Source organism: Lepisma saccharinum, chromosome 4 (assembly GCF_977018435.1).
Source record: "Lepisma saccharinum chromosome 4, izLepSacc3.1, whole genome shotgun sequence".
Taxonomy (NCBI): Eukaryota; Metazoa; Arthropoda; class Insecta; order Zygentoma; family Lepismatidae; genus Lepisma; species Lepisma saccharinum.
In genome coordinates, this window is record NC_139232.1 from 52449898 (window position 1) to 52464438 (window position 14541).

Here is a 14541-nt window from a genome sequence, read left to right on the forward strand (position 1 = left end):
TCTCCGCGCCGGAAGGGTCGGGAAATTTATCCAACTCCTGAGCCGCAAAGAGTTAAAGTTTAATAAAAAAAATATCTATACTTCTTTATTTATCATGAAACAAGAGTTCCAAAATAAATATATTTGCTGTATGTTTACTACAAATGCAGTTTAATGTATTTAACACTATTGTTACATGAATTTACCCTATAAAAGTTATGACACTCCCTAGTATCACTTGTAAACTTTCTATGCCAATGAATGATGCTTTGATAAATATCACATTAAAAAAAAGGGGAGCATCATTATAATACTGAACAACAATTCCTCTAAGTTTCAACGTGTTAAAAGACATCGTCACAAAACATACAAATAAACACTCAAAGGTACTAAACAAAGCATGTCTTTTACTTTCAAATTGGAATCCATGTTTCACATAATAACTGTATCTCATGCAGGTTTAAATTTTATGTTACCAGTGTTGACTCTGTACAAAAACAAGAGCTTACTCACAAATTAATATTTTTAAAATAAACTAGCCTTCATTTTTACTAATTAAAATTTACAGAATCAAATATTCTTACAGACAATAAGTAAAATACACCACAGACAATTTCCAAGTATGGCCTTCTATGACAGAAAAAAATGGAACTTGGCCAACATACAAAAAAAATAAAATAATTTCAGTCTTCAAACTGTTCATTGAACTAACTCCATTTCCGAAACACTGGGAATAAAAAAACAAAAAAAAAAAGTATATCACATGAAACCAATTCTTAAAAGACACATCAACAAATACCATATACCAATCATCACTTGCAAAAGTGCAAATGACGAAAGCAGTTTTTCCTTTTATTTTTTTTTCTTTCTTTAATACAATGAGGCTGTATTAGAGGATCTTGGTCGTTTGATCTTTTCAATGTTTTTCAGCACAATATCATGAAGTGTGGAGTAACGATTCCTCACTTCACAAAGAACCAACCACAAGCTCACATATTCCTTCTCATCCAGTTCTTGCACTGCACGCCTGTAATCCTCTATGTGAGGATACTTCGCAACCTAAAAGAGATCAGTAAGCACAGTTAAACCTTACCACCTTAGTATCAACACTCATGCATATGCATATAATAAATTGGTTTTGCAAAATAAGGCAGAAACAGGGTGTCTAAAATTGTGTAAAGACAAAATCTGTGGAGTTATGCAGACCAAGAATCAAAATTTCCAGATCAAATTATTAGGTCAATTAGTGTAGATGGACATGTCTGGAAGCAGGTCACCTACTTTTACTGCACTACTAGAACAATTTTGAATTTTACAGAAAAAAAGTAAGTTCAACTTTTTCAGATTTTCCACGCTGGTAAACGAACCAAGAAATCCAGATGTTCCTATAATCTGATATGTGGATCAATTTGATGTCCCTTCCCTCTATAGCATATATAACGTAGGAAATGGAAAGTACCATATTAGCCAAAAATTCAGTAATTTTACCAGTTTGATAAATAGCTTTCTGGATATAAATATGCAATTCATATACTCTAGTTGGCTTTTTCAAAGCAAACCCTTTAAGTCACCTGGCTATGTAAGTAGCCCATGGCACAACAGCACTCAAGGCTAGGGGCTTGACCACCAAGGCAACAGGGTTAGTTACTGACTTCTGGCCTCACTCCCACATGCCTCAGCAGAGGTGGAATAGCATCCAACCGGTTACATGTGGTCAGCACAATGGAACCCCCTATCGTTGTACGTTTTTCCATGACCGAGTTACGCTACTCATTCGTAGCTCCCTAATTTACCCACGATGGTAAGTGACCACCAGTCACACACTGAGAAATCTAAGAAGGAAAGTTGTTACGCTTCCCCTCAGGAGACTTGAACCAGTGCACGTCCTGTCGCCCTAGCTCAAAGCATGACAACTAAGACCACACGACCACAGTGCGGGACCATCTAGCTATTAATTAAGTAGGATAAAATGGAGAGGCTTGACTTCTATGCTGACCCAGCCAGAGGCAGGAAATGGTGAAGGATGATGATGAATAAACAATTCATGTTCAAAGAATATTTGCAATTTTGTATCGGCACTTAACCAAGGGATTCAAACAAGTGAGCAATGTGCCTCCACTCAGGATCAAACCACAGTATTTTGTATTTCCCACATTCCACATTGTTTTTCTGCCTATTTACATTAATTGTGATGAGGATGAATGATAATTAGAAATTTATGAAGGACACTCGCAAAGCAACACACATGTCCAGAGCAGGACATAGTTTTCTTGTAATCAAAGCTTGTTTTTAATCAACAGTGGAGGCACATTCAACTGTAGGTTATCCCAGTTAGACTATCGGGCAAAAAATGGACTTAAAACTTTAGATCCAGAAACTGTGAGGTTTGAGTCCAAGTTTTTGCTTTAAGTCCACTTTATCCACAGATAGGCTAATAGGGATTCAACCTACAGCTTAAAGTGAGATCCAAACTGAATATGTGCCTCCACTGGGTATCAAACCTGGGGCTCCTTGATTACAACATGACAACATTACCACTATGCCATCAGGAAGGCCCTTTGAGTGGTGGGATAGCAAGTCCAGTACTCAATGTACTTGACCACCAAGGCAATAGGGTGCTGTGTTGCTCTCCTCAGAATTCACATATTGATCTCATCAGTATACAGGGTGGTCCAAAAGTCACAGTACAGCCTATTATTTCAGAAGTCGTAAGGAAAATGAACATTTGAATACACCAATGTAAATTGGGTATGTGGGCCCACCTTTTGGGGCATAACATAACAATGGCTGCCATTTTTTTAAAATGGGAAGGGGGTCATGTGCGGTAACAAAACACATAAAAAATTTGCCAGGAATTCATTTCTGGAATCAGATTTCACATAACTGTTACGGTGTAGGCGTTATTGGCATCCAAAAGTCTGAAAACCTAATTCTGTTGCAGGTGACATATGATGGCGTTGACGAAGCAAGAGCGAATTGAGGTGATCCTGATGTCTGAGGAAGGAAGCAGTCGAGTTGTTGCAGCAGACTTCAACAGGCGCCATCCACACACACCACCGATTTCGCATAACACTATTGCATGAATCCTATCCAAATTCAAGGAAACTGGAAATGTATCCGACAGGCGATGTAGTGGTCATCCCAAATCTTCCACTGACGAGATAACCTCGACGATGGTCTTGGCTGCCGTTGCGAAGAGCCCTCAACGCAGCACTCAACGTCTTGCAAGTAAAATTGGTGTTAGTCGTTCCTCCATTCTGCATATTCTTCATAGCAACAAATGGCACCCATTTAAGATCCAAATGCTACAAAATCTTTCTGAGGATGACCCAGACAGACGTGTCGAGTTCCGTACGTGGGCATTACGTCAACATCAGAACAACCCTACATTCCCACAGAGTATCCCATTCAGTGACGAGGCAATGTTTTATGTCAGTTGCGAAGTGAACCGACAGAATCACCGATATTTGTGTGATGAAAATCCCAATTGGATTGACCCATCCAATGTTGTTGGAGATGTTAAAATCATGGTGTGGTGTGGGATATGGGGCACCTGTGTGGTTGGACCAATCTTCATCGTTGGAACTCTTAATTCCGAGCAGTACTTGGACATGCTGAGAGACACTGTCTTTCCTTCCCTTTTAAATGAAGATGGTACATTCCCTTCCTTTTTCCAAGAACATGGTGCTCCGCCACACTATTGGCTAATTGTTCGTCAGTGGCTCGGTGTCCAGTTGCCTGGACAATGGATTGGTCGGCGGGGCCCAGTGGAATGGTCACCAAGATCACCCGACCTCACACCTATGGACTTTTATTTGTGGGGGCATTTGAAGCAACTCGTTTACGCAGAGAAAATTCATGATCTTCACCATCTGCAACAAAGAATTACACTGTACTGCAGTGAAATCGCACCAGAAGTGCTTCTGCGAGTGTCTGCTGACTGGATTACGAGACTGGAGTTATGCATTCAACAAGACGGTCGACATATTGAGCACATCATTTAGCCCTCCAATATAAACTTTGGATGACAATAACGCCTACACCGTAACAGTTATGTGAAATCTGATTCCAGAAATGAATTCCTGGCAAAATTTTAATGTGTTTTGATAACCCACATGACCCCCTTCCCATTTAAAAAAATGGACGGCAATTCAAAATGGCGGCCATTGTTGTGTTATGCCCCAAGAGGTGGCCGTCATACCCAATTTACATTGGTGTATTCAAATGTTTCATTTTGCTTAGAACTTCTGAAATAATAGGCTGGACCACCCTGTACAATGATATTACCCATTGAACTATATATAACTGGAAGGACTTCTTTACGGTGCCATTCTCTTGCTTTGTTATGCCAGGGAAGTGTGGAAGAAACGGTAAAGCAGACAATTTTTTCTATGGCAGCAAATGGGAGTTTTAAGACTGATTTATTTACGAAATAAAAACCATAATTTATGAGAAAACATTACAATGAGTACATCACTATAGTCAAAACACCACAGGATTTAAGATTAACATAACGATATAAATGTATTTTTAAGAACTTCTTGTAAAAATTAATTAATATTGAGAATTCCGCATTGTGATATTACTTGTACGTTTTTCTGATAGGACTTAAGGATGCACTCTGGATAAATTTTACCCACAAGTAAAATTGCTTTGTAAATACAAACTATAATTTTTGATAACATGCAATAATAATACCAGCATTGATTAAAGTAATGTTATTAGGTTTTAACATATATTTATAAGATATGAAAAATTCCAATTGGTTATTATACAAAGTTTAATCACTTGCGACAGTTTATGAAACACGTGGCTGTAAACACAATTGACAGTTTTCACTATAACATTTAATTAACTTCATCAACTTTTTAATACATACATTTAGGTGTAGCATACACATATTTTAAGAATGATACCGAAAAAAAGTAGACACCCAACAAATTATTTACACGATTGGTACATCCAAATGCCGAACATAACTGTACAATGTTCAACCAACTTAAGACTGGATAAATTGTTTGAAACAACACATGCCAACTATTAACACTAGAAGCGCCAAGCCGGTCATTTTGACCGTTTTTCAAATTGCAGTTTTTGCTTTGTACAGAAAATTTTTTCTTCGTGTGTTGAAATTTTGTGACTTTTCCTAAAATTTGCAGTACATTATTACTGCTATGGGTTATTTACAAAAAAATAATACTAATGGAAATATTTGTGTTTCTACCTAGAAGTGCTGTTGCCGGTCATTTTGACCGCTAATCTATTTCAATGGAAAACCACTTCTCGATTGGAACGTTGCACTTACAGTTTCCACCCCTATTCTTCCTTCCTCTTTTGGACTCGACCATATATGTTGGCATATTGTCAAAGCTGATAAGAAGGAGAAAGCGAAGACTCAGTTTCGTTTGAACACTGCAGTTTGTAAGCATGTTCAATGTGTCCTCAGTCCAGAGGAATATTTGAAAGTATTACAGGAGATTAGTGAAAATGAATCCGATGTCGAGGACCCAGATCTTACTGTAGATGATTCCATGCTTCGACACATACAGAAGTGTATGGAAGAAGAAGCAGCTCAAAACCAGCAACCCAACTGGTGTATGTCATTACAAGAACTTGATGCTTTCCTGGCTATTTTATATGCTAGAGGAGTGTATGGGTGCAGTTCTGTAGACTACGATTTTTTATGGAAAACTACTTGAGGGCCACCTTTCTTTCAACAAACAATGCCAAGAAACAGATTCAGGGAAATAATGAAATATCTTAGATTTGATTCAAAATCATCCAGATCTGAATGATTACAAACTGATAAATTTGCACTGTGCTCTGAAACTTGGGACAAATTTATAGCTAATTCTAGGAGTTGCTACACTCCAGGGGAAAATCTGACAGTTGACGAACAATTGTTTCCTTCGAAAGTGAGGTGTAGATTTACACAGTACATGCCAAACAAACCAGACAAATTTGGTATAAAATTTTGGATGCTAGTGGACGTACATTCCAAATACATGTGCAATGCCTTTCCATACCTTGGGAAAGATGAATCAAGGAATGATAATGTTACTGTACCTGAAAATTATGTATTGAGAATTATTTCACCTTATCTAAATACGGGTAGAAATGTAACTACTGACAATTATTTCACATCGCTAAAACTCGCTGAGAAGCTAAAGGAGAAGAAGATGAGCCTAATTGGCACTATGAAGAAAAATAGAAAGGAGATTCCTAATGAAATTGTGAACATTAGAACACAAGCGTATGAAACATGTTTGCTAAAAAAGGGGGACATTACATTGTGTGCATACCAAGCTAAACCAAACAGAAATGTTCTACTCCTAAGCTCCGTGCATTCAGATGTAGAAGTAGATTTGCAAATCCAGAAGAAACTACTAGAAACAATCAAGTATTACAACAAAACTAAATGCGGTGTTGATGTTGTTGATCAAATGGCACACAAATATTCAGTCCGTGCTTCATCACATAGATGGCGGGTACATGTGTTTTACAATATCTTAGATCTGGCAGCAATAAATGCATGGGTAGTTTACAAGGCAGTCACGGGGAGGAACGTTACGAGACATACCTTTTTGATAGAATTAGCTGAGGAACTGAGAGAAAGACATTTGAATGCAAAGCCCAATAAAATATTATCAATGTCACATGCAAGGAATTTAAGTGGCTCTGTTTCCAGAAAGAGGTGCCAATGCCAGGTGGCATTGTGCAACGAAAACAACACTAGTGACATTTGTTCAATGTGCAACAAATATGTTTGTGGAAAATGTGTTTCTGGTGTAGAAAAGGTACTGAAATGCAAAAAAATGTAACATGTAAAATTTCATGACGGAAACTTATTTCCTTGAAGAAAATTAATATTTATTGTTGTAATTAGTGCATGGAAAATAAAAATCGCTGGGTTTCATGATATTCTTGTATTTTTTTACAAAATATTTTGTTTTATTATTAATAAGAGGATTACGAGTATTGGCAATATCCATTTTGAGAAATGGTCAAATTTTAAATACCGGTTATTTTGACCGAAGGTGGCACTTCTAGGTAGTAAAAAATCCTGGCGCTTCTAGTGTTAATAGTGAAGGAACACTTAAGCCATTCATTTATAGCACTAAATGCATAAATATGGTTAAATTATGTTGTTTTTTTGACATATTCGAACGCAAAATTGAGAGTAAATACGCGTTAGCTTATGGGATCACCACGTTTTCTTCCACACTTTCCTGTAGGAACTAACTGCAAAAGTGGCATCTATATTCGTCGCCGATCAGCATTGCAGTGAGCATTCCAATTATATATACCGTGCGTTCATTTCGATCTGCAGCAGAGAGATCGGGAGAAGCGTGGCGGGCGGCGCTGACGGAGATGCCGACATTTGCGGCCTGTAATACCTGCTTATTTTTATAGACATATGCAGACATTTATATAAATATTGCAAAACGATCACTAACCTGTGTTATAACACGCAAAAGTTCTTCTGTAATTCATCCAAGTTCTGCTCTTATATGCACAAATAAATACGCTTTAGAAACGATGTTAAGAGCCACAGATAATAAAACATTTTAATCATAGTTTTGACCAGTAAAGTCCTGCTTAAGTTTATATCCTTGAAAGAGTTTTGTGCCGATGGGGATCGTTTGGAGGTTTTGAAAGTGCAACACTGTATCAAGATTACGCTGTAGAAGAAACCGTTAAAAGTCAATAGTGTTCGTGAGCTTCCTTGCAATCCGAAATCTCCGAGCTCGAGTTTTTTGTTCCTTCGCGACTAGATGAAGACAGAGTTGCGAATATAGTGGCGAGCAATGTAAACCAAGAGCGTGTTAATTTCGTACTGTGCGCAAGAGTGTTATTCTTGGTTACTTGCAGTTACTTGTTTGTGTTATTGTAGTGTGTATGTGTGACGTGTCAGTGAGACGATTGGAATGCCAGCCGCAAGATTCACGTTAGAACAAAGATTTTTTTATGTATGACACGTACCTACGTGAAAACAAACTCGTGTCGAGACGTGTGTAGGTAATTTGTACAGAAATTCCCATGCGTTTCAACTCCACACAGAGATACGGTTAGACATCTTATCCTTAAATTACGAGAAACTGTATCGTTAAATTTTAAAACACCTAAGCAAAAACGACGGATTCTAACCGAAGCAAAACTCGATGATATTGGTGCAGCGTTAGAACATTCTCCAAACAAACCTCTACGCCGTGTTTCACAAGAGGTGGGCGTGTCAAAATCCTCGGCACATACAGTCACTAAGCTACTAAAATTAAAACCATACTCTTATAACACAGGTTAGTGCTCGTTTTGCAATATTTATATAAATGTCTGCATATGTCCATAAAAATAAGCGGGCATTTCAGGCCGCAAATGTCGGCATCTCCGTCAGTGCCGCCCGCCACGCTTCTCCCGATATCTCGGCTGCAGATCGAAATGGACGCACGGTAGTTCAATGATAATACATGACCAAAGGTTTGTTCTTAAATTACTTCTTTAACCTCACTTCCATTTTGTAAAAGTTAATTTGTAATTCCTAATTTTAAGACATCTAAGTACCTGGTGACAAAATTTAAAGTTTTTATAGTGTAGTTACAATTTGAAGTGAGGTTTTCCTTACTTTACTATATCTCCCAACTCCTTTGTAACATCGCTCTTACCCATTCTTGCATTACATTCACACTTCTGGAAATATAAACTTCAACAAAAAAAAATGCTTACCTTAGAAACAATTTTCCCCCTTGAAATAAAATATCGAGAAATCTGGTCAAAGAAGGCAGCTGCTTCAGATTCAACTGACTGAATTTCGGCTAATGTATCTTCTTGGATAGAAACCCCAAAGTTATTACCATCCTCGATTTTAGGTATTAGAAAAGATACCCACATTTTCAACTGAAAAGGAAGCATTCACTGTAAATTTTCTTCAAAATTTACTTAAAAAATCAACAATGTTATTAAGAATATAAGATATCAATATTTAATTAAATTTTAGCCCACAATAAGGAACTGTCATGTTAAAAGCCAAATAATATTTAGAAAACACACAAATTACACTTAGGCATAAATCTGAGGATTTCAGGAATTTAACTGATTCATTATAGCAAAATATAGAAAAGTTAGATCCTTTTAAAGTAAGTGAATGACAACTTGGAACAGTCACTCAACGTAATTGCATGTGACATGTGAATTATGAGTAAACAACTTAACCTACATTCTTGTCTGCTAATATAATACTACATTTCTCTGTCCACTACACAAAGAAGAAAAAAAATAACTAAATTATTTTGAATATTATTTAGATCAGGGTGGCTACAAACAAGCAGAAATGAAATTCCCTGACTTTTCCAGGTTTTCCAGGACAAAATTTACATTTTTCCCTGACAATTACAAACTAAACTAAATTGGTGTTTTTGCAAAAGGAAATAATAAACTCATACAGATGCAGATATGGATTTGTTAAGTACCAATATTATCTTCTATGAAATTGACTAAATTTATCTATTCTCTATGATTTGAATTCAAACAGCAAAACAGTGAATTTGGAAAATTATTACAATTCACAAGGTAGGGAAGTACCAGGTGTATAAGCTTAAATCTGCTGTTTGCTCATAGATGGCGTTAGATAGCGTATGAAGCTACCATGGGCATGCCATACCTGGTGTTTGTATGAGTTGGACATCTGCCAACACGAATCAGTGCACATTGTCAGCACGTGCAGACAACAACAGTCTGTGGTAAGCATGTCTAGTTTCGTGCCAGAAAAAGAGCATATGCGGGAAACTCTGCTTTTCTGCTTCCATTTGAAGAAATCGGCTGCCGAATCGCATCGAATGCTTGTGAAGGCCTATGGTGACAGTGCTGTATCGGAAACAACTTGCATGGATTGGTTTCTTCGGTTCAAAGATGGCAATTTTGACCTGAGCGACAAGAAGCGTGAAAATCGACCCAGGAAGGTTGAGGACCATCAATTGCAGGCTAGGCTCTTCTGGACGAGCACAATACCCAAACGCAAAAGATGCATGCCGAGCAATTGGGTGTTACTCAAGCAGCCATTTCCATGCATCTACGTGCCATGGGAAAGGTTCAAAAGATCGAAGAATGGGGGCCACATGAATTGACCGATCGGCAGCTGGAGAGACGCCAAAACACATGCGAAATCTTGCTTGCCAGACAAAAAAGAAAGTCTTTCCTGCATCGGATTGTGACTGGCGATGAAAAGTGGATATATTTCTAGAATCCTAAACGCAAGAAATCGTGGGTTGATCCCGGCCAACCATCAAGATCTTCCTCGAGACCAAATCGCTTCGGCCGGAAGACGATGCTGTGTGTTTGGTGGGATCAACAGCGTATCGTCTACTTTGAGCTGTAAATGGTGAGGGAAATTGGCAAAGAGTCCCAATAAAGTTTCACACAGTACTTACATAGTCATCACTTTGGGATAGCAAATAGGACCTCACATAGCCTTTAAAAATTCAATCTTAAAAATAGCAACTGCACAAACATATCATTTCTTATGTTTCGAAAGTTATAATTGTTGAAAAAGAGGGAAAATGATGTCTTCTCCCACAAATAATAATATTGGTAATGTTGAAAAATGAAGTATATGTAGTTTGTAGCAGTGCATGTGAGTATCTAACAAATTTTATATCACACTGATGTACCATTTTACGGACACACTGGTATATGGTTCCATTACTCATATATTACAATAGCAACAGCATCTTCTAATGAATCCTTCCTCCGAACAGTTTTGAAACTTCTTTCCCAGCAGCACCTAACCAAATAAATTACATAAATCTATACGACGCACGCTTTTAGAAGCGATATCGGGCGGGGCCACACAGAGGGTGTGCATGGCGATCAACCAATGGCAGGAGTGCAATGTTGTACAGTTAGGAGACTGCGGCACGGAAGTTAAAAGCCGTGTTCTGTATTTTCCTTGCGCGCAAGAAGTTTTCATAAAACTCGCCACTTTAAGGTTCATCATAAGATGGGGAAAGACATTTTGAACCTGACGGTCCAAGTCCCATGAATTTCCATCGCCTACAGCCGGAGTTATTGTTCCTTGAAAAAACAAGGGAAACAACACATTTCATTTCCTTCCGCCTGTTTTTTTCGTTGCCACCGTGTTGACGCAGCTGAGTTGTTGTGTCTAGGGAAAACTGTGGGTGTTAAATTCGCCTCGATATAAACAATGACCCTTCATTGTTCTGGGCGTTCTCGAACATTGAAAGTCTGGGTCAGTTTGAGTTCACCGTTTTCGTAGCAAGGCCGGTGTAAAATTATTCGCTTATCGTTCACTCGTGCGCCACAAAGAACAGTTTGTGAAAAGATTAAATACAGCCCTTTCGTGCGATAGTGTGTGTTCCACGTGTTCTTTTTATTTTAAATAATGTCACTCTCGAAACCTAGCACCAGTAGTACAGGCACCAAGGGTGCAAAATCTAATCATTAACCTCCAGGAGAGTGACTCGGAAATGAGTGAAATCAGTGACACGGAGACCGAGGAAGACGACGAGAGCGGTGATGAATAAAAAATACCTTAAAGCTTCTTTCAGGTTTGGGTTTCTCGTATATGCTACAGTGATGTGATATTATAATCCTGTGGAGAAATATTCATTATATTATTTCACTGTACTCATACATACTGTGCATGCATTATCAAAATAATCGCGAATTTTCTGTCCTTCCCTTGCGCTAGCAGTTAGTTTGGCAACAGCGCAGTAGCACTGGCAGGGTATTGGCCGAACTCATGTTCCTTCTAAAAGCGTGCGTCGTATAACAATATTGAAAATACAAAATCTGTAGATCAGATTAAGCTTACCATATTGTTGTTCAATTAAAATATTAAAAAAAAAGTTCCCCTCAATCATGAATGTAGTTGTATCTAAAGAAAAAAGCTGCCCACAAGAAAATTGAACATCTATTATGCTGCTGAAACCTGGTGAAACTGTCACTGCGGGATTATCAACAAAGACATGACAAGCTGATTTTCCTCCACGACAACGCCCCATCGCACACGTCAAGACTGGTCCAAAACTACTTGGATACACGCAACTGGGAGGTGCTATGCCATCCTGCCTATTCACCAGACCTGGCCCCTTCCGACTACCATCTGTTTTCGTCGATGGGCCACGCCCTCGCTGAGCAGCACTTCGATTTGTATGCAGAAGTCCGAAAATGGCTTGATGAGTGGTTTGCTTCAAAAGAGAAGGACTTTTTTTGGCGTGGTATCCACAAATTGCCTGAGAGGTGGGCAAAATGTGTAGCTCATGAGGGCAAGTACTTTAAATAAATTTCTTGTTGCTTTCTATGAACAAACCATGTGTTTTTCTGACTACAAAACAGCAGATTTAAGCTTATACACCTGGTATTACGGAATTTTATCATACGCAGTAAGTTTAAAATAATATACTTGATTATTTTTAAAGTTACGACTAAATGAGATAACAGCGAAGAGTGATTGATTAAGAAATACAATATGTAATTTATCAGTTTTCTTATACATTCTCGGTATTATATGTTGATATTTCTACTGAGGTTTGAAACCCTCTGCTTGCAAGAACCATGAGTGTGGACTCATTTTTCAATGCATAAAGCGATTTCTCTCTTCTCTGTAAAGCAAAGAACTTAACTCTTGCATATAAGTGAAACAATTGAATTACACAAAAGAAAGTGTCATATTTCATTGCATTATCAATGGGATTTCTGCTTCAGTACAGTATATCCAAGTGAAGTACTATGAAACTGACAACATGCAGTTATACCATTATTGCTGATGAAAAGGGTATGTATGTATGTATTAGAAATATAATGCAAGGAATTTATAGAATTGCATTGTATAGGTACCTAATTTAGCTAACCACACATTAAAACAGGAACACTGTTAATTACAGCTTCTGAAAGTTCATATATGAGGGGTGTCATGAAAAAGTTCCAATGATGTCTATATGCAGCACTAGTAGTCGGAGAGTTGACACACACATGCAGGCAGGAAGAAGTGGCATGTAGCTGTAATCTGGTACAGTTGCAATGCAGCCGTTTTAGGACAGTTCTAGGTTACAGATTGCAGCTCTCATATAGTCTCCCACTGACTGCGATGTAGCCTACAAGTAGTAATCAGATTTTTGCATGCTCAGAATTTGGCACAGAGCCACCAGCAATCACGAGAGGTGTGCAGACCGGACGTTGTGAGTGATAGTATGGTCAGACGATGGTGCAGACAATTCACAGAAGGCCAATCGAATGTACACAACCCCATACAGCTGAGTACATGTGGGCCCTTTGCATCACATCAGGTGAGAGATCTTGAACCACTCCCTGTACAGCCCTGGCCTTGCATGTACCAACTTTCATCTCTTTGTTTAACTGAAGAGGTTTCTGGGATGACGAAGGATTTGACAGCTACACTGCGGTAGAGATAGTTCCAGTCTTTGCTGTCAGGCACATATGCCATGGTAGTGCCATGCTACGACAAATGCCAGAACAATGGTGGTGATTATGCCAAAAATTAGGTTAGGACTCACTGTTACTAATGCAATAAATTACAACTGATGTTCTTGTTTTATTTATGCCTAATTGGTAGGGACCTTGATTTTTTATTATTTTTTTAAAAAATTGGTGTATTTTTTATTTTTTACTATTCGGTATTATTTTCCCAAAAATTCACATTTTTATTTTCCCCAAAATTCACATTTTTATTTTGGCGCATTTTCTGGCAAACATCTGAAATTATACCTTCATGGTGTTTTGAAACTACTGTTTCAAATTTTAAGTCACATGGCCTACGCCTCTTTGTGAGAGATTGATATCTTGAAAGTTGTTTTGGGAAAGTTATTTTCCATACCCCCTTTTTAATTTTAAGGTAAGGGTTTTAGATAATGGAATTTTCCCCGTAGATACTGAAGGGTGCATAATGACCAATAGTGGAGACACACCCAAAAAATTTAAATCAATCAATCTCACGTGACAGGTACTGATATATTATGGCACCAAATATTGGCATTATCCTGTTATTTTCTTGCGATTCATTTTAATTTCTTTCGAAAACATCGCTTCTTTCTCAATCTTAGTGTTTTAAACCACACTTTCGACAATAGAAGTACAACATTCCTGGTGCCAAAAACATGGGTGGAAGTGGTGGGAGGGGGAAGGGGCAGGGAAAGAAAGTCAAAAGCCTCCAGCTGCCAACAAAGGGTTGGAAAACAGCCACCTGCTCTTTCCTGTTTCACAAAACTGTGCCGTAGGATTACAAAGGAAGTATTGTTGAATGATTTGCCTTGTTTAGCCCCTTGCATCACATGTTTACTTAGGTAAGTTGCTGCGGAGGGTATGACAGACAAACAAAGCGAGTTCGATGAATTGAAATTATTCAAGTTTGAACTTTCATTCCGTGTATGTGTTCGATAGATTGTGACCAGTGGCGAGCTGTGGCATTAAGGCTTTTTCTCCTCCAACAAGAGTAAAGGATGTATAAGATGGCAAGAAGACCTGGTTTGTCACAGAGTGAAATTGACAATGAGTTATTATAGGGAAAAAGGTTTAACCTGGCACGGTTCTCGC

At 38.2% G+C, this 14541-nt stretch overlaps 1 protein-coding gene across 2 annotated transcripts in view; it reads right to left on the reverse strand.

Moving 5' to 3' along the window:
• Nucleotides 1-366: 366 nt before the first annotated feature.
• The window catches only part of REG (proteasome regulator gamma), a 57662-nt gene continuing 43487 nt past the window's right edge, over nucleotides 367-14541 (reverse strand). For both annotated transcript variants that reach the window (XM_083120497.1, XM_083120496.1), the window contains 2 exons: nucleotides 8701-8871; nucleotides 367-1038 (listed from right to left, as the gene is read on the reverse strand). In XM_083120497.1, coding sequence (XP_082976623.1) covers nucleotides 850-1038; nucleotides 8701-8871 — 360 coding nt within the window. In that variant the 3' untranslated portion in view covers nucleotides 367-849. The remainder of the gene's footprint in view (nucleotides 1039-8700; nucleotides 8872-14541) is intronic.